Source organism: Crocodylus siamensis, chromosome 1 (genome assembly GCF_052110815.1).
Source record: "Crocodylus siamensis isolate JL-2025a chromosome 1, ASM5211081v1, whole genome shotgun sequence".
Classification (NCBI taxonomy): Eukaryota; Metazoa; Chordata; order Crocodylia; family Crocodylidae; genus Crocodylus; species Crocodylus siamensis.
This window is the reverse complement of record NC_143395.1, coordinates 284306621-284330496: the sequence shown is the minus strand read 5'-3', so window position 1 is coordinate 284330496 and position 23876 is coordinate 284306621. Positions and strand designations below refer to the sequence as shown.

General features: G+C 42.9%; 1 protein-coding gene across 1 annotated transcript in view; it reads left to right on the top strand.

The window, feature by feature from the left end:
- The window catches only part of STS (steroid sulfatase), a 179677-nt gene extending 166387 nt beyond the window's left edge, over positions 1–13290 (top strand). The window contains exon 10 of the mRNA XM_090064043.1: positions 9708–13290. Within this exon, the coding sequence (XP_089920169.1) occupies positions 9708–10066 (359 nt within the window). The 3' untranslated portion in view covers positions 10067–13290. The remainder of the gene's footprint in view (positions 1–9707) is intronic.
- The last annotated feature ends 10586 nt before the right edge of the window (positions 13291–23876 follow it).

Genomic DNA, 23876 nt, shown 5'->3' with positions numbered 1-23876 from the left:
GCTTATTTTTTGCTGAATATTTACACAGCACTAAGTACAATGTTTTCGTCATCTCTGACACACTATTGTAATACAAATGAATAATTATAATAAATTAGATTCACTCCAAACAAGACATGAATTCAACAAATTCTAGTTTGGGACCAGAAAATAGACTTGAACAGGTTAACCCCAAGACAAAGAGTTATTATCATCTAACTCTCAGGACACAGTTCAACTATGCAACTCTTCAAAAAAATTATACACACACACCATATCTTTGAATACTTGAACCATGCTCTGGTGGTGGAATATCTGCATATCACCCATAACATTCCTTTAAATGACAAATATGAAGCAACTTTTCCCCCAAAGTTCAACAGATAGGAATATATGACATATGCAATATTCATGATAACAACAGAATTTTTTATCCATAATTTCACAGCTGGGATTTGTTTTGGAGGAATTTTCACAGGGCTTTATTTGAAAAAATGTAAATGCTCTGCCTTACCAAAGAAAATGTGTCTTTTTATAATGCTGGAGGTCATTGTAAATTATCTCCTGGCAGCCCAGCTTTGGTGATAGCTGAAGAGCAAAAACATGTTGAAAAGGTAAAGTTTTTTCTCAGTAAGACTTTTTAAAACTAGTGCTTCAACTCACCAGAGACAATAATTTCTACTGTGCGCATTCACATTGATCCCTCAGCTTATTCACAGTTGGGCTCTTGTGTAAAAACATCCGTTTTCACCTTGTACTGCACAGAAAAATAAAATCTGTTGTTGAAAACTAGTACTTCTTAAAATATGCTGACTGAAAGCATATTAATATGCTTAATGCAGAACCTCTGGATTGCAATAAGAAGCAGGTGACATTATGAATATTCTGTGTGAAATTAAGGTACAACCTGGGGTTCATGTATAACTAATTCATGCAGGCTGCAGCCCTAAAATAATTTACTTGTCCCAATCTGATTTTCTCTTGCTTTAAGGAGAAAATAAATCCCAGCAACCTATGAAAGAATGTAGTTTGTATTCACATGGTTAGCTACATGAGCTGGAAAGCTGAGGGATTGAATCAAGGCAAGCCCTGATGCACTCCCATCTGCCTTCCCCCATCTCTTCTTTTGGCAGGAGGTAAGCAGAAAAAATGGTGGTTCCTTCTACATGTAACTTGTTATTGCAAAAGAGTAAGAACTGGCTTCTTCTGTTTCACAGAGACAAGGCCATGATCAAGTTCCCAGTTCTGGCTTAAGTAAGAATGTTTATGTGAATAACAGGAGCTCAGAGGCTAGGGCTTGGAGGCTAGGAGCTCAGAGGTTAGGGACAGAAATTACACATAAACTTGTATAGGTGATCAGGGACTTGTTCAAGTCCATAACACAGCAAAACTTCAGCACTCATAAACCACTTTCAAAAAGGTCAAAGCTAGTTTAAGATAAACCTGGATGGTTGCAGTATTGGACTTAATTGATTTAGGTTAAATAGGTTTATTGAACTTCTGTCCCAGATCCTCTCCAGATTCAAGTGAACTCATAGTCCCTCAGGCTTTGTACCTCCCCTGCAACCCTCCCACCCCCTGCGTGGGCAGGCTAGCCTTGAAGGCCCAACCTGTCTGCTCCAGTTGAGTAGCAAGCGCGCTCTATTGCCTCCCCCGACTTCTAGCCTGAGCCGCTGCAGGCATGTGAATGTCTGTTCACTTGCTTATCAGTTCTATCTTATCAGTTTAGACTAACCTGCAAAGATTGAGTCAATTCAGGCTCAAGCTTTTTGACTGTCTGTACTTAGCCAGATAGGCTGCTGTACCTGTGGAGCGTACCATAAAACTGAATGCGATTCTGGCTAGGTATGGACATTGCACTTTTACTAGTGTAAGTGATTGGAAAATGGATTATACCCATAATAGAACAGAAGTTTGGCACATATAGACTGGTTTTAAAATGGCAGAACCTAGTCTAAGATTTGCCCCACCACCATCAAAGGGCATATGTGCATTCTGTTCACTACCAATCTAAACTGCATTGCTTACAGGAAACCCATAATTTAGATTGACTCTGCCTTGGGCTTTTTGAATGTCTATAGCTAGCCTCTGTGAGGATAAGAAGGAATCTTAGTATGGAAGTCTTTCTTGGGACAAAGAATAAGTTTACATTAAATTCTCTGCTTGTCATTTATTAGTAGGCTATTATGTTTGGTGACTCTGTATCTGTGAATACAGTAACATAATTCATAATCAAATTATTCTAAAAATACGGAAGCAAATCAAGACCATAGCGACAACAATTTGAAGACATTCTCTTCCTGAAATCAGTTGTGATTATTGCTTGGTACTTTGTGAAAGTACTTTAGAGAATGGTATGAGTTAGAATGGGAAAACTTGTGATGGTTACACTCCAAACATAAAGGCAAAGAAAAAAATATCTGTGAAGAATCAGGAAGTCCACGTCCTCAGAGATATTTAAGTGCCTGAAGTCAAGGACAGACAGACAACCTTCTTGCTTTACACAGAAAAAATAGTGTTTTGAATTTCTCCTTCTTTTGAAAGGAATTTAAGTATTTTGAACCTGTAGCAAAGAAAATAGCAGACACAAATTTATCTTCACAAAAATAAGTAGGAAGACAGTAGGAAAATATAAAATCAAGGATATCACATAACTATAACTTGTTTTGATTTTAGTGGCTGCATATCTGACAGTAGGATCTAGCCTTCTGTGACTTAAGAATATTACTACCAAGACATTTCCCCTCCCCGCACATGCAACCCTAACCCCACTGCTAGACAGAAGGCAGAGCAGAGTGGCTATAAACTAGAGAATGAGTTTATAAAGTGCCACCTGCCTACTACCTAACTTCAGACTAGAGACAGAGCTAAGTACCTGTGCAGGGCGCGAGTCAGGTTGTGGCTATAGCCCCGGTGGGCTCTATCCCCTGATGTTAGTTTGTGAGAGGGAGAGGTAGACTCGTAAAGGTTCCAGAAAATTTTATTTGATCTCTTACTTACGCACCACCGGTATGGATGTGGCTGCACAGGCGGTTACACTTGGATCTGTCCCAGTTCGGGTGAGGGACGAAAGAACGGAAAACAGAACGATGAATCCGAGACCATAAACGACGATGAACGAACGGTTGATATACGAGATACTGAACGGTTGATATACGAGATACTCGAGTGCACAAATGATTGCCTATGGTTCTGGAGGCAGGAGAAGCCGTGGGAAGTTGGCCAGGCCTACCCACTGAGCAGTGAACGCTCTGGCTTCTCTCTGGGCGGAAACTCAACCCTAGCTTTTATAGGCCATATGACAAGTGCAATTTCAAGCCCCCGATTGGTCACATTTTCGCGCTAAAATGTTCGTGAGGTTTTTCCACAGGGGACGGGGTTTCCCCAGCACATGGCCACGGCCATGCAGCAAACCAAATAGGGGCTTTCCAAATTGTGAGGAGAGTGCTGACAGCATCTGTTGCTGGGTGAAGCTGGCAGAGTCCAGCTGGAGCGTGACAGTACCTTTCTCACCTATAGAAAGATTAAATATTTTACTGAGAGACTGTATTGTTACAGCTAGTCTTTGGAAATATGGTTATCTGTGTGAATGTGAAGGTTTCTATGAAAGTATTGAGTGGATGTGTGCTGGGATGTAAAAGGATTTTATTGTAGAGGTGAGTCATTTGTAAGTGGAACTGAGTGGCATTCTTCATATAAATTGTGGTTGGTCTAAATGTTAGTAGTGCCTACACTGGTGTTTTCCATGTCTTCGGTGATTGTGCTGAGAGGAATTCAACAGCTGTGACTGTAAATACCAGAAGTTCTTGTATGTGAATTTCTTTGCTAATTTTTTTATGTATGTGTTGGAGTGAGGGGACAGGGTTAGGCTGAAGGGAGCATCCGACAGCAAATACTACTGCAAGTTGCTTAGTGATTCCTGGGAGCACAGGTGGGGAGCTGAGGCAGCTGTGAAGTAGCTCCAGCTCATTAGCTCTTCCTTAGGCTGAGTGTAGGAGAGCCCAGGTGCTCACGGAGGAATAGATTATGCAGGAAGTCCTATCTCAACTGAGAGCTTCCTCTCCAGATAGATTGTAGAACAAAGGAACTATTAATTACTGGGAGATTAATTTGATCCTTGTCATTAACCCTCTAGCAGAATGAGATTTTATACCAGCTGAAAGAGAAGGGAACCCTTAACTTTTAATATCCAGCCTTATACAGTTCATCAGCTTTACAGATTACAACTCTGACAGCTCTTTATGTCTACCAGTATATAACGGCCATTCCACAGGCACAGACTCTGACTTACTTTTTATAGTGATTAGGAAATCAGTTGTTAAACCCTGCACTGCTATTCTTCCAGCATCCCATTGTTGTTCTATATTTTCAAGGAAGTATCACTGTGATACAATTGAATGTTGCAAAATATAACTAGCCTTCACTCAGTTTCCTATTTAGCTCAAAATTCCCACCATGTTAAGTAGCAGTAAAGCTGAAAAATTATTGTACGTATCTACAGAGGTACAAGAGATCCTTGCCATTTGTGGGGGATCCATTCTTGAGATCTCCGTGAATGGCAAAATCCACGAATAAGGCACTATGTTCATGCACACCGTCTGCATTCATGAACATAGTGCCCCCGGCAGCTGGGGGGTTGGCATGGCTGCTCTGGTGATGGTGGCAGCATGGTGGTGACAGTGCGACAGTGGGAGCCCAGCAGTGGCAAGCTCAGAGCTCCCGAGGAGCTCTTGTAAGTATATTTAAGATGTGGGTTTGGTATTTGCGAATATTTGAAACCATGAATGCTGAGCCCGCAAATAGCGAGGGTTTCTTGTAAAACTAACCAAAGTGATAATATTTAAATGTGTCAGGAAGAGTTTCATATGCTACTGCAAGATACAGGCTGCTGTGATTAAGGGATCTTAATCTATCTGTTTTAACAGTAAATATCCTTTTTGACAGTGGGGGTAGGAAAAGATGGCTGTGTTACAAACTGGATATCTGCTCCATTTCTGTCTATTTTGCCTTTTGTAAACATATTTATTTATTTGAGCTGACTGAAATACTCAGAACACCCCACTTGATATTTATACAGATAAATCCATGAACTGACACTATGCTATAGTGCCCAGAAATGAAAGAGTTGACTGTATTTTTTTCACTATTATACTGTATAGTCATGCTGCCAAACACATATATAAGGCATGGTTTCCTCAAAGACCACATGAATATTTCTCTTTAGAATTTCTTTATTTTGCTCTATCTCAGTAGTTATATAGGTTTTTTTTTTCTGTTGATTGCTGCATCCTTATAACGTATCTTCTCTTGCTACAGACCAGATAGTTAGTTGGGATAAACCAGCACAGCCCTATTTTGGGTGCTGACAGATGTGCATAAAGCGTCATGAGTTAGAGTACCCCCTCCCCCCCACCCGCAACCCAACAGATGTTCTCCTGTTGAGTTGGGGAGGTGAGAGGTGGGGGACTGAGCCTGCCTGCATGTGAGCAGCCCACTGAGCAACGGCCCCTCTCCCCAGCCCCTCCCCCTCCCAGCTCCAGGGATGTCAGCAGGAACAGAGTGGGGAGTGAGGAGGGGAAGCCAACAGCAGCAGGCTTCCAGCCTGGGTTTGCCTAGGCTGAGTTGGAGGTGGGTGGTCTGGGAGCAAGCTGTGAGGTGGGGGAAGGGGCCTCCGATCCATGCAGCTCCCCTCTCCATCTCAGGCCAAGCAAACCCCAGTCAGCATCTCATTGCTGCTGGTTTCCCTTCCCTCCTCCCTTCCTGCTGACTGCTCTGGAAGTGGGGCTGGGATGCATGTGCCCAGCCTCAGTTGTGTGAAAAAATTAAACCTATTGACAATTTCCCTAAGGCTGTCTAAATCAGAGCATCTTCATCTGATACCTCATTTGATAAGGGTTCATTTTTTTCATGATTGGCCACTTTAAGAGTGTTCTGCAGCCATACTTGTGTGTCACGGTCCTTTTCTCTGCAGTGGCGGTGTCCCCCAGGGCTGCCTGGGTGGGCTGTTAGTGGGTGGGCTCTGGCCTAGCTTGGGGAACAGTTGGATCAGGCTGGGTGCTGCCTCCAAGGTAGGGCAGCACCCACCCACTAGCCACCTGCCAGCACCCACCCTAGCCCCAGGGTGGGGGTGCTACCACTATGGAGGGTTCCTCCATAACAGGGTTCCTCCACAGCTCAGGGCCCACTGGCAGATCAACTCCTGGCCATGGGAGAGGCAAACAGGCTTGCAAAAAAAAGAAAAAAAGAAAAAAAAAAGAATTAGGCCCCTCACGACTTATTTTTTTTCCAGAGAAGCCTGCCTGCATGAGCTGCTGGTGGGCTGTGCAGGCCCTGAGCTGTGGGTGGGACCCAGTCCTTCCCTCTGCAGTGGCAGTGCCCCTCAGGGCCTCCAGGGTAGGGTGCTAGCAGCAGGGGTGCTGCCTGAGTTTGAAGGCAGCACCCTATTGGATCCAACTGTCCCTGAGCACCCTTGGGGAGCAGCGCTTGGCAGGTTTCCAGTGGACAGGCTCAGGAACAATTGGATCTGGCAGGGTGCCACCTCTGAGCTGAGGCAGCACCTGCGTAGCTAGCACCCTGCCCTGGCAGCCCTAGGAAAGGACTGCGCCCCACATAGCTCAGGGGCTGCAAACCCCAGCAGCAGCTCACATGGGCAAGCTGCACCAGAAAAAAAAAGCGGCAAGGGGCCAGAACCTTTTTCTTTTTTCATGAAGCCTGCCAACCTCTCCCATGGCTGGGGGGAGAGCTACCAGCAGACCCTGAGTTGCTGGGGGGGCAGGGGGGTGGTCCTGCTCTCTGCAGTGGCAGTGCCCGCAAGGGCCACCTGGGCAGGGGCTGCCCCAGCCCAGAGGCAGCACCTAGCCTGATCCAACTGTTTCCCAAGCGCATGCTGGGGCAGCACCTGCCTGCTAGCAGCACACCAAGGCAGCCCCAGGGTGCACTACAACTGCAGAGGGAAGGACTGGGGCCCCTGCTGCAGCTCAGGGACCACTTGGCCTGCCAGCAGCTCACCCCCCCACCCCCCCGCCACCGGAGAGGTGAGCAGGTGAGCAGGCTCCACCAAAAAATGTTTTTTTTAAAAGGATCAGGCCCGTCATGACAGTAATGGATGGAAGCCCCTAAATTGAAATAGTGGGTTTTTAATCATTGCAATTAAAAACCCACCATTTCAATTTAGGTGACTAAACCCCTGTCATGTGTACAAATGCCCAACATGCTTACAGAGTTGGTAGGTTAGTCATAGTAAAGATAGAACTACTTTCAATATAATTTTGAAACATGCATTAAAGTTTTTGCTGCTTATGTTATTTGCTGATTTCTTGCAATCAAAAAAATCATTTTAAATTTACACGAATCCATGTACAGGACAATGTTCAGAGCTTCTTTCTGAACATGCCCTTGTTTACAACAATATTAATTCCCCACAGCTCAGGGACTGCTCAGCCCACTGGCAGCTTGACCCCCAGCCATGAGGGTGGTAGGCACGTTCCATGAAAAAAAAAAAAGGATCAGGCCCCTCACTGCTTCTTCCTTCAGCCCACCTTTCCTGCAGCAGGGGGTTTGGGGTGAGCTGTCAAAAGGCTGCAATGTTACAAATAGCTACACTGCAAACTAAACTACATGTAGATGTGGTTTGGTTTCCAACATAACAAACTCATTTAATTTATACACCCCCCTGCACATTCACAGTGTTATGCAATTAAACCGCAAAACAGCCAGTATTTGTAATGTGTACAAGTGCCTGTTGATGCCTCATGCTGGAGTCAGTACCTTCTCAGGATTTTTGAAGTGCTATGATTTACTGTCTGTACAAGAAATTCACTACCTCCTCCAAATGTCCTCCCCCTTTGCTGATTTTTCATCAATATTTAGGGGGATTATTCTGCCCAATTTCTATTGTAACCGTCACCCATCTGCCCTTGATAACTGAATGTACGTGCAGTCTAAGAAAACTGGAAGTCTCCAGGCTCTATCAGTTTGTCACAGAAAAGTTCCTTAAAGTAATATCTCTTATATTGTGAAGAATGATCTATAACAAAAGAAGCTTTAAAGAATCTTAAGGTTACCTACTTCCTTTTAAATCCATGTTGTAGATTGTAACCTTATTCTTCATCTCTTTTTTCACTGGAACCTATCAGCCTGCAAGCCAATATTATCTCTAAAAGCCTAAAGTAATGTATTTTGGATATATAAGATGTACCACCTATCTCCCCTCCCCCTACCCCCCTTCATTTCCTAATGAATTCTATTTCTGGTTAATTAGTGAGCTTAATGAATACTACATTTTGTAGCCCTGCATGTAAATCCATGACAACCAGTTACCAGATTAATAAAGCTAGCTGAAACTCTTTTGACTGAGATTAATTTTTAATGCAAAATGTAAAGCAGTACCAACAAGTGCATTTCCCTGGGTGCATCTACACACAACATTTACTGCGCAGTTGATTGCTGGTTACAGGTACTATCCTGATGCAGACTAAACAGCTCCTCAGCAGTACATGTGTAGATGCTACCCAGATGCCTGGGCCACAAGGGTGCTGCAGTGAGGGGACTGACTCCTGCAGCGCATGGAGCCAGGAGAAGAATTCCCAGGCTGACCCCGGGATTCCTGCCAGCCAGTGATGCTCCCACCTGGCTTCAGATGCTGCACATGAATAAGCTCTGGAGCTGATTGCTCTGGAGTTTATTCATGTGCGCTAATTGCTTGTGTAGATGTGCCCTCTGAGATACAATTTATTCTTTGGTTTGCTTCTGGAACAATGCTGCTATGTCCTAGGTAAAATATAAAATTACTGCCTGACTGCAGAATTTGAGCCAAGAATTATCCGTTTCCTGGTAGACTTCTTTTCTGGTAAACATTTTGGGGTCCTCCAATTCATCTCATCTTAGCATTTATCTGCCTCCTTTAGGTACCAACTCATCTGTGATTCATGTTAGTCATAAATTTACCTTTCCTTCTTTGGAAACATGAATTGATCAGAGAAATTAAGCTATGGCACACCAGTTCATAGCATTGCCTGTACAAAAGAAATGAGAAATTTAGCAATGTATTAAGAGTCTCAGGCACATTTGATTGCCGTTTGACAATTCACCTACAGATGATATCACCCTATTTTCTAAACAAGTGTAATTTAATTTAGTCTGTATTTTTAATCTGTATTATTATTAGGAATACTAGTGCAAAAGTATCTAGGGTTCTTAAACAGTAATTGAGAACCAAATTATGCTAATTGCTGCAGTAACATGGAATGGAAAGACAGTCTGCTTCAACAGCTTTTGAGCTAAGTGTATGATAAAGATAAGAGGTAGATAGAAAAATCACATGGAGGGGAGCATGAGGTAATAACGTGTTAGCACACCAGCTGCTAGTTACAGCTGAGTGATTTGTCATCATCATTGTAGAGGTACACTTTAATAAGCCTGGAAGAAGTCAGTGCAATGGTTTTGTGGTTATTTGCAAGGATTTCCTTTAGCACAAAAGGTACGGTATGCAAATAGGTAAAAGTACAAGTTTTTTTAAGCTTTCTGTGATTCATGTTAATCAGAATCTACCTAGGTTATGTTCCAAATGGATACTTTTTGTCCATTTTAATATTTTGTCGTTTCCATATACATACATAAAAGTTGAAATAAATGAGTTATATTAAGTAGTTTAATTTTAATTTTCACAAGCTTAAAGATATTTTATTTTATTAGCCTATCACCACCTAATATATTTCTGTAAATTGCAGGTGATGCTATTTGGAAAGCTTTTTTCTTCACTCCAATCTTTTATCCTGAAGACTCAAATGGTTGTTACCATTCCCATGTGTGTCATTGCCATGGAAGTTATATTAGACATCATGATCCACCACTACTCTTTGATCTCTCCAGGGACCCAGAAGAGAGAAATCCACTGACGCCAGAAACTGAGATTCATTTCTATGACATCCTTAATGTCATTCAACAAGCAATAAGCAATCACACTAAATCATTGCATGTAGTTCCTGACCAGTTATCATGGGGGAATATTTTGTGGAAACCATGGCTTCAACCGTGTTGCTCTTCTGTCTTTCTCTTCTGTTATTGTGACCATGAGTCAGGAGAATAACTGAACTTGCCAAAGGCATGAAAACAATGAAATACAGATGCATGCTTTCTGGATAAACAAAGCTGCACTTTTATTTACAAGAACTGGAACAAGTATTGTGGGTAACAAGTCTTTCTTGAACCAGTACAGTAATTAACTAATGACAAACCCAGGACTGGTCAGAGTCCTAATACAATTATCCATCCCTGGGCTACTCAAAGCACAGGGGAATGTCTCTTCCCTGCAACCCAATACACAACACCCTGGAGGAAAGGAGAGGCACACCATTACTCAAAGCCTGGGCTGCCACCTATGGTTCAAACCATGAGAGAATGTCCCCTTGACTTGGTCCTTCCAATCAGCTGATCAGCAGGACTCAGTGGGGTGAAGGGGGCATTCCCCTGCAGCTTAACCTGCTCTGGGAATGCTCAGAATGGGAAATTTGGGAATACCTCCACCCCACACAGAATCCTGGGTCACCCTGGCTTCGTGATTGGGGTGGGAAGCAGAAGTGCTGTGGCTGGAACTGTCCTGAAGCCCCAGGATTGTTTTTGCCATCAGATATTACCCTCCCTTTCCTCCTCTCCACCCATCCCCTCTTGCACAGCTCCAGAGTAATCTGGAGTTGTGACACAGAGCCATGCACTGGATAGGAGACAGATGCATTGCTGATGGAACTTTCCCAGAGCCCTGGCATGGTTCAAAGTACAGGAGGATGTCCTCCTGCCATACACAACTCCAGGTCTCCTTGGGTGTAATCTGGACCTGATCACACAGGGAAGCAGATGCACTTTCATCTTAGGAGTGCCCCAAATAGATCAAGACATGAGATACTGTCCCTCCTCCCCTTCTTAGCACTAGGTCAGTCTGGTCCTGTGCAAGGGGTGGGAATCAGAGGTGCTGTGACCGGAACTGTTTTGGAGCCATGGGATGGTTTGAGATATGGGAGAATGCCCAACATCCTGTACACAGATACGAAGCTGGATACATCCTAGGACTCCCTGGGACAATTCAGATCATGAGAGAAAGTGTCCACCCTGATCCTGCCAATCACCTGATCAGTGGAGAAGGGAAGAGAAAATAAAGTTGCGGGATAGGTGAGGGCTTGATTGATAAATTGACAGATGCAGAAGCATACCAGTAAAGGAAGGTTTTGTAGTAGCATTGAACACAGGCAGTCAACATTGGTGTGGCACAATAAATGGCTGGCTGATTGTCCAATATAGTTTACGGTTGACTAGACAATAAACCAGAGCCATTTAACCAGAGAACTAGATGCTGATTTTTTATTTCACCAGTTTGTATGTGAACAGATTGGGCATACTGAAATGTAGACATAGGGAGGCAGAAAAAGGAATATGTCATAGGAAGCCTTGTGTAGCCAGCAATTAAGCCTATTTTGCTGCAATCTGTTGGATCCTTCCTACTCCTTCAGTAAGGTCTATCAAAAAATTAATTCTTGGGCACTACCAAGTGCATGGGTAGCTAGACCTGCCCATACCAGACATCAGAACTCCAAACTCAGGCCATACCATGAAGGTCTCTTTCCATCTATCAGACCAGCTTTTCTGTTAACGGAAGGAATGGCATGAGACTCAGAGAGTGAGTCTTGCTTTAAGTATTTGCTTTGAAAGCCCCCAACAGGGTCTGCAGTTTTCTGAGAAGTCTAAATAAATTGGAGTTTGAGAGTTTGCATCTTCCCAAAAGCCAATTGGATGTTGGCTTAAGTGGATGCAGCACTTAAGGCCTAATTTTATTACCAGTGTTTATTCTGCACCTTATTCATGCACATTTTCTTTCTATGCTACAGCGTGGCAAACTATTTGTATTAGCAGCTTGTACAAACAAGAAAACATATCAACAATCTATTAAACTGATTTGATGCCTGATAATATAAGGTGACTTGCTCCTTGTCAGAAAACACTAGTTAATGCCTGCATGTCCAACAGCATAATGCAACAGAGGATGTTGGATGGTATTAGCAAGTTACTAATGCAAAAAATGATCTTTGCTGGTATTAACATTAAAAAACTGCTCCTGGGTGGTGACCCAGTTCTTTGGAGCCACTTGTCGTATGAATGCTCATTGTGATGTGTAGTGTAGCTTTCTGCCTATTTAGCCCAATGCACTGGAGTGTAAGGTTTCTCAAATCCATCTATGTCTTGCCCTTTTCCTTGGCCACCATGAAGCCGTATTTCTGTATTACCTATTTTGGACTCTTTGCCTCAAATTTATTATTTTTCATCATTCATCTAAATGTTGTGCCATGTATCCTATCTGAAAGTTGAAGATAACAAAGCAAGATCCTGTGCATAGTGACAAGGTAAGTCAGGTCACATGATTCCCTGCTAACCAGTATGAGTTATTTGTATTACAGCTGAAAAGCCATGTGATATCCATTCAGCTTGATTTCCTGTCTACTTTATTTAATTCCCAAAATATACATTAAATTTAGCAACAATAGAATCTGTACTTGTTGTACTACAAGTATTTTTATGGTCATCTACATGGATTTTTGAATCATGGATTTTTTGTAATGCATATATTTTTTGCTTACTATACAGCAATGATTCATTTGCTGTCTGTAACTTCTTTTCTTCCAGCAGCTGCTTGGCTGTGAGCTTAATATATCCCTTAGTGGATGCCCTTAATGATATCCACATCCTTCTCTTTTCCTCTGGAAGTTGCTTTCTCAAGATCTTTCTTTTCTTCATGAGGCTGGAATGGGAGTTCTTTGACAGAGGAAGCCACTAATATGTGTTTCCTGATTAAGACTCTAAGGGAGATAATTCTTCCACTTACCTCTCTGGTGCCTTTTCTCAGCAGACTTTATCTCTTAGGTGTCCTTCTGATTTTTTTTTCTGGAAGATACATACCCCTTAAATACTTCCTAACCTATTCTTCCCTGCTTCACAATCCACAGAGCTATTCTGCTTTTTGTCACTTAAAAGGTAAAAATCTTGATATACAAATTCAGTTTTCCTGAGCTTTACTATTCCATTAACCTTCTGTTTGTTATTGTCTATGGCCTAGTAAAAATGCGTGAGTTAATGGTACATTATAAAATCAAGGAAGTATTACAAATAGATAAATCTGGACAATAAAGCATATTTCTTGTTTCTGGCACAAATATATTTACAAAAATCTGATGTAATACCACTTTTAATATTTTGACATTGCAGATAAAATCTGAAATCTATTTAATGTTACAATTGTTGCTTCAATAAAGATTTTATTAAGTATAATACCATATATTTTAGCACTTCTGCTAGATGCATTTTTGTTTGGTATATAACAGAAAATTATCCCTTCTTCTGCATTACAAATGTACTATACCTTTCAGCTCTGTATCTTCTATTTTGGATCTCCTGTGTCAGACTGTGATAATTAAAATATGCTTGTTTATATGCAGGACAAAAAGAGAAGCACAATGTACCATTTTGTATTATTGCATTTTCTGCCCTAACAAAGAAAAGTTTGTTTTTCACAGTGGGTGGCTAAGTCATAAATCCTATTTATTACCAAGAAATGTGCTTTTGATATGTATTGAGAGTGCCATTTTCTTTTCTGTATGTTAATTATCCTCTGCCTATACAAATAATTTAACATGGTAACATGTTTGCAGTTTAGGTTAATTTAACTGGGTGTTTAGCTTCAGAGGAAAGCTGATCTTTTGGTTAATATACTATCAAACATCCCCAGGTCCATGTTTTCTTCCATGCTAGGCTTCCTGTGTGACCTTGTGAAAGTCAGGATGAGATCTACAGAGGTGCGGTGATGCCATGTGATACTGCTCCTCTAGATTGGTGCCAAATTGCAAAAGAGGAATTCACAAACCTGAGTTTCAAGAGGGCAAGACATTGTCATGCAGAGATACTCTGAGTTATCGCTGCACAAGTAGGAGTGAATCCTTTACTGAGATGTTGTGATGATAAATATATTAAAGACTTTAGGATGTAGTGTTATTGCAGACTATAAGTACTTAAAATCAGATCCTTGGGGCTGATATTACCCTATAATAATTGGTTTCTAATAAGAAAGGAAACCCTAAGTCATCTACATAGCAGAAAGCCAATCTTCTTCCTGAGTGCTGTGTAACACCCAAGCTAATGGCTGGATCCTGCACATCCTGAACTTCAGGTTCTAGTATATATGCTTATTATTTAGAACCTGTGGGTTCAGGGCCTATATATGAGATAACAGGTGGCTAAGAAGAGAAGCATTGGGGCATTCAGAGGAAGATATTAAAGTGGTATTTTGAAGTATTTTTAATTTCAATTTCTTCCTCTTTAATTGGCAGAGAAGAGCCAGTGGAGGGATTTCAATAACACTACCAATAGTACAGAGAAAGAGAAATGAAGAGGTAAGATGTACATTGGTAGTGTTTTGCAGATAACAAAGTCCGTGTCTACACGGCATACTTTACTGAACAGTAAAATCTACTGAGCAGTAAAGTGTCACTATGAAACCATGGGTTGAGCTACTACACAGTAAAATAAGCTAATGTGCCATGAACAATGCATGTCCTCAGAGGCTAGGGGGGCACAGAAACTGCCTACAGGTGTCAGCAGCAGTGGCGGTGGCAGGGGTGTGGAGGTAGTAAGCGGGGAGCTCCTGCAGGCAGCCACAGAGGTGGCAGCAGTGGGGGTGAGGAGGGAATGGTGAGCACTGGCTGGCAGTCGGCGACCACCCGCTGACACAGCCGGTGGTGTCAGCAGCAGGGGGTGGGGATGGTGAGAGGTGCTTTTTGCAAGGGGTGCACTGCCAATCTCAGGGGGTGCACAAGCACCCGCATGCACCCCCTACACATTGCCAATGAATCTACCACATGTATTTACAGGTAGTAGATTTACTGTGCATTAGCTAACATGCAGTAGCACATGTGTAGACACTGACCAGGGGCAAATTTGTTCTCAGTCAGTCATACCAGGAAGGGGTCAGCCTCCTGCCAGGGGCAGAGCAATGTGGTTGGGAGTCCCTCCAGCCACAGGGCAGGGAAGGCTCTTTAACAGTTCTTGGCTGGCCTCTAGACCCCCTGGCTTGAACCCTGGGCGTGGGACAGTTGCTGCCTGCCCCTGGCTACTGAATGCTGGTGTGGTGGGCACATGCTGGCTACAGCAGCACTGCAGAGCCCTGGCCTGACCCCCAGGCCTCTGCTGGCTACTCCCTGGCCCCTGGGCACAGTGCCCCTGTGTTGCAGGCACATGCTGGCTCCAGCAGTCTCACAGGTCACTGGCCTGACCCTCAGGACCTGTACCTGCAGCTTCCTGGCCTCTGGGTACCATGCCCCTCTGCAGTGGGTATGTGTCCAGACACAATGGCACCCAGAGTCCCTGCCAGAGTTAGCACCAATGATGGCAATGTCCCTAACCCCAGGGAGAGCAGCCTAGGAACCAAACTGGGCAGCATAAGAGATCACTGACCACATCATGGTCTGGAGTGAGGTTGAGGTCCCGAGATAGTTTAGTCTGTCACCCCTGTCCCCACCCTCCCCCAGCAAGCCTCCTGGCACCCAGGCAGCTGCATCTGGAACCTGCAACATCCTCTGGATGCTGCAGGAGGTCAAAGCAGGGCAAGAGCAGTCCTGGATCTGCTTAAACCTATAAGAAGCAAATCTGTTCCCAAGACTCTAAATGCTCAGTAGACTAAGTCTCTTGCACATTAGCACGGTAGGAAAAAAACATGCTAATGAATTAATGCACAGTAGAATTTATCTACTGTGCATTAGCATCACAAAAAAGCATGTGCTGGCACTACTGCACAGTAGGGCCTATTATGGTCTATTAAGTTAATACCTGTTATTACAGGGTGCCTGTATTATTGCAAGTACTGAATGCAATGTGCTGTAACTATGGCACATTAATGAACATGTAGATGTGCCCACATGGATGCATGTGTAGACTGGTCTAACTTACTGTGTAGTAAATTACTGAGCAGTACATCTAAAAATCATTAATTACAAGTGTAGATGCACCCAAAGAGTATTTAATTATGACTAAAAGTGAACATAGCCATGCGGACTTCTGTGTAGTTAAATAAAAGTGGAAATCTGAATATGGATCTTTTCTGACTCAGCAAGTCTTGAAGGGCTCTTCTAGCATATGCTTTTAAATTGAAAATTAGCACACTACATTTTGGAATAAAGTAACGCTAATAATAAGACAAAAAAGGATTTGCAATAAAGAAGTCAGTTTTGCTTTGATAACTTTGAATTTCTAACAGTTCCAAATCAACTAATGTAATGTTTATTTTTTCCTTGGAAAAAATAACATTTTTTAAAGGCTTCTTCTGGAGTCCTCTGGACCACAGAGAAATGAAAAATGTTATATCATCACACCCTGATAAAACTGCTTACACAGGCAAGGATTTCAAAGGACCTGTGTGTAGATTTAAAAACAGACAATCTCTGAGAGAACCACAAAAAACTGTATGTAGCCAAATTCTGTTACCGTGTATAAGGAACATACGCAATCGCTGGGAATAAACGTTACTCAAGAGCACCTTGTTTCACTTGTGCTTGAATAGCATGTACGTGGTTAAACATTTTACACAGCTAAAAGTTTGCCCTCCATCAAGACTGTCCAACTTGGAAGGGTCACAGGCTACATGGGCCACACTAACATGGGCCGGATGCCCCTGGGGCCTCGCATCATGCCATGTGCAGTGTTTCACAGAACCAGGTTGCATATAGATGCTTCCCCTGCACAGTGTGGCATGTCTGGGCACTCTGCCTTCCTCTCCAGTCATTTGTTCTGTGCTGCCCTGGTGGTGGGGGCAGGAAGAGGAAGGAAGGGGAGCCTGGAGCCCTTGGCTGCTACTGCAGCCAGAGCGACCACACAGTTACAGTCAGGTGGACAGCCTTGCCCTGCATGACTAAGTTATTTCTTACTGAAGATGCTTAAATGCAATTCAGTCCTGCCTCAGGGAGGAACCTAAGTACATTCACATTCTGTTTTAATTCACTTGTGCCATGGATGCACAGAGATGCAGCATTAACCCCCAAAGTTGTAGTCAACCACAACCAATGACTAGTAATTGTTTAACACTGATGAGCAGTGTCAACTCTTCCACAATAGGCAAGAGGTTCTAGCACCTGCCCAGGAGTGGAAGGGCCTGAGTCTCTAGGCTTACCTCCTCCTATGTAATTGGACAGCAATCTAAACACCAAGCCATGGGCTACATGGTACTGGATGAACCTTCCTGTTGAAGCTAGGCCATTGGAAAGGCAGGAAGGATAGCAAACTGGAGAGAGTATGAAAAGATGAAAGAAGGAGCCTGACATTGTGGCTCAGGGAGGTGGATGCTGCCCTCATTGTGGGTAAACCTGTGTGCCCAGGGTTATTTGTGCATTTTGTATTAAAGAGTCATTGAGAACATTGCATTAACAGTTTTGGAGGCAAACAGTTGGCTTTTTCACATCATGCTCTACTTTCCCACTCCTTTCCATATGGTTGGAGTAGATGCCCAACAGCCATATTTAGAAAGCCTCTAAGTGATAGTCCTCATTACAATCCTTCTTCCTGAAGTAGAGGCCCCTTGGAAGACATGACCCAGAATCCCTAACAAGAGTGTGCTTGGAGAAAGGAAAAGAAAGACTGCTGAACTGGCAGAACAAAAAATCTCTTTTTAAATTATTTGTTTTCAGGCAGTCAACCAATTCCTTTGGGCCAGATCCTACCAATGGTAAATGAAATGCAATCCAGAATAGTGCCATAATTTACAATGACTCTAAGTGCACATTGATGTCTGTGATGCAGTTGGCATTAAAGAATCATTGGGTAAAATGTACAAGCCCAGGGTTCCCTTTGTTACACAACAGGGACAATAAGTGGAACAGGACCTGGCTCTACTAGTCTACATAGTAGATCTCTTCACTGATCCTGGTTCTGTATATCAGGACTTTGCCAGCAACTCCATATTAGTTACACCTCTTTTACCTATATGCACCTCTGGCTCCTTTCACACATGACACTTGTGACACAATTAACATGTCAGACCCAGGCCCAGACTGCATTGGGGCCCATACAGTCCTGGGGCTGGAGCTGATTGTCAGCCATGGGACAACACTGAAGCTAATTTGAGACCCAGGGCCAGAGCTGACAGTTATGTAATACGAGACATTAGTGCAATTTGCTGGTGCAGGGGGTGCCCAGGATTATGATCCCAGTCTCCCCTGCAATGGCAAGTATTAATTGCATGATTGGGATCTGATTCCCAGCCCAGCAAGTGTGCCACATACTATGCCACATGTGCATAGCAGGAGGCACAATTTTGAGATTGCGGTTCAGGTCCCATTGTGCCATTAAATTAATGTATGCCAGGGGGTTAAGTGTCATTTACTCAGCTGCAGGGCCGAAAAGTACCCTTTATAAAATTCTTGGCACCTATGCACAATTTAGCTTCTATTTCCACCAATAGTGGACTAGGATTGACAGACTGCAAGATTTCACATATCTGCCAGAGGTAAAATAAAAGAGGAAGACCTTCACACCCACAGAAGGGTTTGAATGCAAAATGCTTGAATCACCAGGTTTTGGGCTAAGCATTGTTCAAGCCTTCCTCTTGAAGCCTACCCACTAAACATTGTGTTTACCACTCACTGAATAAAATAGATTAACAACACTGGGATAGTTTCTTCCCCACTGGAGGCAGAGGCTGGGGGCCGAAACTAGAGCCCTCTTCCCTTGATAGCTGCATCTAGCCCACTGAGCATGTTCTTTTTATTTTGGGTTCAGATATCTTCTTCTTCTGGTTGCTGAGTGGGCCAACTTCAGAAAAAGGGCTAGAGAAAACTTTGGGTAATGCATTAACTGTGTCCTGGTGGTTAGACCACTTTCCTGGGAAGCAGACCTCACAGATTCAAACTCCTTCCATATGAGTAGCCTCTAACCTGGGTCTTCTGCTCACTGGACAAAGGCTATTGGTCCAAAAGGTGAGAGGACCCACCTCTTCTTCCAACATAAAATACCCAAGAGTTGTGTGTGGGGGGAGAGGGAGGGAGGGATTTCTTTGACTCGAGTTTTGGGACATATTTTGTTACAGGCATGTGTGGGTGATTCTAATCTTCCTGAATATATGCATGGTCAGAGTTCAGCCTTCTGAGCATAATCAGTAATCAGAGGGTATAGATTTGTGGATCTGAAACTGTAAGTATGGGCCAAAAACTTCAGTTATACAGCTATGGAAATACCACTTAGGCATGCAAAGGTGAAATAGGATTCAGCACTAGCTGTCTAGTGAGTGAAACAGGATTCTGCCTTCAGTGTTTTAAAGAACAAAATTAACATAATGAAAGAGAACATCCTTCTGCCAACTAGTGTGGTGTGCAGTGCTGAATAAATGGGAAGCCTCTTTTGTACAAGTTGATGCTTCAGAATGCAAACAGTGATAATCTATGGACAGTCAAAAACACAGAAAATGGGAAGGCTACCACATGACAGGGGAGGTATCATGACCTCACACCTATCATAACCTCACAAATAAAGACAGCTAGGCACTTCTGGCCACTGCCACAAGCATAACTCCAGGAATCTTATGTCCTAATTAAAGTTATGGTGGAATGGGTTACTTAAAGTCCAATAAGAGATAATGAGTGGTAATAAATTAACACTATGGAAGGAAGTGGCTCTTGCTTTGGGAAGTCACTGATGGTGGTAGGCATGACAATTCTATAAATAGGACATACACCAGATCCATTGCATCCTCTCTGTCATTTCTTCTTCTCTCTAGCATGCCCTGTGTTTTGTCTGAAATCAGATTCAAACAGCTCACTCTGATCACAGATTCTGTCTTGATCAAGCAATCTGAAAGCAGAGAAACTGCATGGTCTGGACCTGATCAGCATACTGATGCATTGCAGCTCAAACTGCCTTGCTGTCTTACCTGCTGGCCAGTTATACAGGCTCAACAGAAGGCTAGAACATGACTCTGCATCATGCAGTATGAGAGAGATTAATACCACCCTCTGGAGCATTTCAGAAGGGAGGGCAAAGTGCCACCAGATGCAAGTAAATATGCACCTGTCATGGGGTATGGGTGAGTCAAAGAAAAAACCTCTGATCTTTAATGCCTCTGCCCAGTCTGTCTCAGATCAACACTCTTTAGGATCAAATTCCTTTGCCCTTAAGGTGTAGCTGTCTGGGGACTGAAGAGGTCCAGTCCTCCCCCCCCCCCCCAAAAGAACTTCTCGGCTACACTGCTTTGGAATAAAGCCACCCAGAGTTTCTAAGGCCCCAAGCAGACTGTCCCAGTTCTGTGGTCCCCTTGGCTTCCATGCTTCTGGCTCACAAGTACCCTGAGAACCTGAAAGCCCTAGCTCCCAGAATCTCTGAGCAAACCAGTGGACAGGGGCCCTGGGCATGCCTTGAAAATCTCGTGAAAGGTCAAAACAAAATGTGGTTTAGGTCAAAACAAAATGTGGTTTAATCTTTTTCAAAATAAAATTTTGGAATCACCTGCCAGATCTATTCCCAAGTGCCAAAGTCACTTCTGGAAATGGGACTCATTTGGCTAAAGCTATGCTGACACTACAACTGGAGATGGACTGCTATACAGGTAGGCATAGCCGAGCTCCCTTTAATCTAGCAAGCAGTAGCATAACCATAGGTGGGCAAGTGGGGCATGAGCTCCAGGCAATGCCTAAAGGGAGTGCCAGAATGGAGTAGAGGGGAGAGAGAATGGCTTCGTTTTCTTGTCCTCTTTCTCCCTCTCCCCCTCTACTTTGCTCCTTTCCCGCAGTGGCTCTGGCTCAGCTCTCGCAGGCAGAGAAGTGGTGGCAGTGCATGGTGCACATCACCTCCCTTTCTGCTACCAAAACCGGTGTTCTTTCATTGCTCAGCATTCATTCTAGATGGTCTAAGTCACTAGCCCTTATTCTATATAAACAGATTATTATACTAAAGGAATTTCTTTAAATACAAAAAGAAAATTTATAACAGATAGTTCAAAATCATTTAAACTCTGTTCTGTGTAACAGAGTTTAAAAATTCCTTTATTCTTTTGTTATCTAATTAAAAAACACCATTTCTTTTCCGGTGGATAATGTTTTATCACACTTGACTGGCATGGAAAAAAAACCCTGTGAAATACTTGAAATTATAATGTGATGCTCTTTGTTATATTATTGATTTTAAGAGAATTTGATGCAAGCTTGCTGTTTGTAACAATATTTACAATAAAAGAATGACAGGAAATTTCAGGCTTTTCGTAGACTGACACTGGGCTTGAAAGAGAACAACTTTGGTTAGCATGACCTTCATCACCCTTGAATTAAACTGAGCTGTCAAGCAAAAAAAAAAAAAGTCCATCTTGTCCAGTCTGATGGTGATAAAAAAGATTATCATAAAGCTGTTCCATATGTAAGTAGCTCTTTCATTTTTCTCATTTTTATCGCTTGTGCAGTTCTCCTTTAAAAAAAGACAATATAACTGGGGTTAGGAAAACCAGCATGCCATCAATTACAATGTGACGATTGCCCTGTAATAGTCAATCTTATACTATCTTAGATAACACATTGGAAAGCATTTGATTAATGCCACTGTCCAGATAACTGTTTAAACTCTAGGGAGATTGTTAAAGCTGGAATTTTAGACCCTAACAACTCACTGTCTGGTATGTATGAAAAGTGCAGTTATCCAGTGTCATCTCATCACTCACTAGGCTTTTAAAAAACATATTATTTTTGCAAAAGGATCATCTCACTGCCCTAGCCTTCTCTCCTTTGATGCTGGCTAAAAATAAACAGAGATCCTCTCTGACACCAAGATTTATGCTGCTGAACAACAACCCTCTTTGATTATCTTTCAATGAAATTCAGTCATGAGAGGCCATCCCTAGCAGCTAGATGGCATTCTGCCCTTTCTGAAAATTAATGACAATGACAAAAGTGTTTTGCTAGAACTCAGGCAGCTGCATTAATGTGTACCATGTGAATGCTGCAGATACTTAGTTTTGCCCATCAATTTTTAAACATTCAATAGGAGAATATACAAGGAGCATTTTCCTTCAGATTTGGAACTTCAGCTCAATTCCCTGCATCCTTCTTTTTGCAAAACAGCCTCATGATATCAGGAAATATGATCTCTGTCGAACTGCTTGTTCAGATCTGTAAATATGTTTTGCAGAAGCACAAATATACAACTGCCTCTGTGTGCATGGAGGCAGTTGTATATTAAAAGCAGCCTACAATTCACTGTTGCAAATGTATTATAATGTCCATTAAGAGTCAGATGCTGGCTTTAATCCATAGTGTGCAGTCAGAGGTGGAAGAAGGGGAGGGACTGGAGGAGCAGTTTTACAGTAGAAGGCTCTGGAAGCATTGTGAGAGGAGTCTTGGAATGCACTCCCTGTTCTCAAGCTTTTTCTCATGCATTTTATTAGACAAAAAATAAAAGTAGTCCTGGGAGGGGGAATACCTAGGAATCCCACTATCCTGGTGCTCCAGCCTCCAGATACCTGTAACAATCTACAGATTCCTGCAGGTTGTTACAACTGGGAATGCCTGCATCATTGTGCTGCAGGGTCAGACTCCTCCAGCTTGCTTGTTTGCTTGCTTTCCATCCAGTCTGACCCAACAAATTTTACATTTCTCTCTGCACCGTGGCACAGCTTCCCCAGGAGAGGTAAAAAGTGCTCTCATTCCATTGCTTCTTATGTTCAGGGCACTCTTCTGGAAAGGCAGCAGTTGCCAGTTTAATATTTCTTCAGGCTGAGAAGGGCTTAGACTCAGGTGTCACACATCCTGGGTAAGCACTTTAGCCATTACACATGTTATTATGTGCAAATTGCATGGTGCAACCATTCAGATATTTCTGAAGGAAAGCCACCACCGATGCTGAACTTTGTAGTGAATGCAGTCCTGTGTGCAAGATGTGCTTGGAACATATCCAATAAACTGGAGTCCTCTGGGAACCTTGGAGGAGTTTAGCTACTGCCCTGCCTTATATCAGGGTTTGCACAATTGCACAGGGAAAAGTTAGATGCCTGGCAGCTCAGACTGGAGTGCCTCTGTACATGTGGCAGCCTAAGCTTAGTCTGCTGGTGAAATGTACAGAACAGCAGGCAGCTGAAATACACTTACATATTGCTTTAGTTGCCTAATGTGCCCTCTGGATCTTGCCCTATACCTTTTCTTTCCAAACAACTTAGCATATCTCATCTATTTTTTTTTAAATGGCAAGGGAGGGGAAGGAAGTAGACAAGCCATCTTTATACAATAACTTAGCAGGTACAGAATTTGTCCTGGAAGAGGGAGGCCTGAGTTTTACGCCACCCCCAGGCTAGGGAATTCCCTCATACATTTTTCACCATCACACATTTTTCAGTGTCCAAACTCTAGGCTTCAGGCTAGGCTGGAGGGAAGGATGCTGGTCATGTCTATGCATCTTGTTGAAGCTGTACCACTATGTACAAATGAATTCCAGATTCATAGGGCTGAAGAAGATAGTATATGTAAGAGTGAGCACGAAATCTGTGTTTGGACGTCCACCTGGGGTGGCGTGGTCCTGTTCCAAGGATTTTTTGTGTGTTTTACATTAAACAGTTGTTCAATAAACAGAAAAATAATCCTTGGAGCAGGAACTCCTCCTCCCACATAAATACTTAAGTATTAGCCTGAGATGCCAGATTCCCTCTTCTACTCAGTGAATCTGGAATTCTTGTATACCTAGTAGTCCAGCTTCAGTATGAAAGGTGAAAAGTGCACCCTGCATTGTTTAGAATATCATATAGCATGTTGATTAGGACATTTCCCAGTAAGGGAGGAACTATGGAAATGGGGAGACCTAGTTTTTGGATCCTGATCATCATTAGACATGAAGTAAGAGTTGCCCAG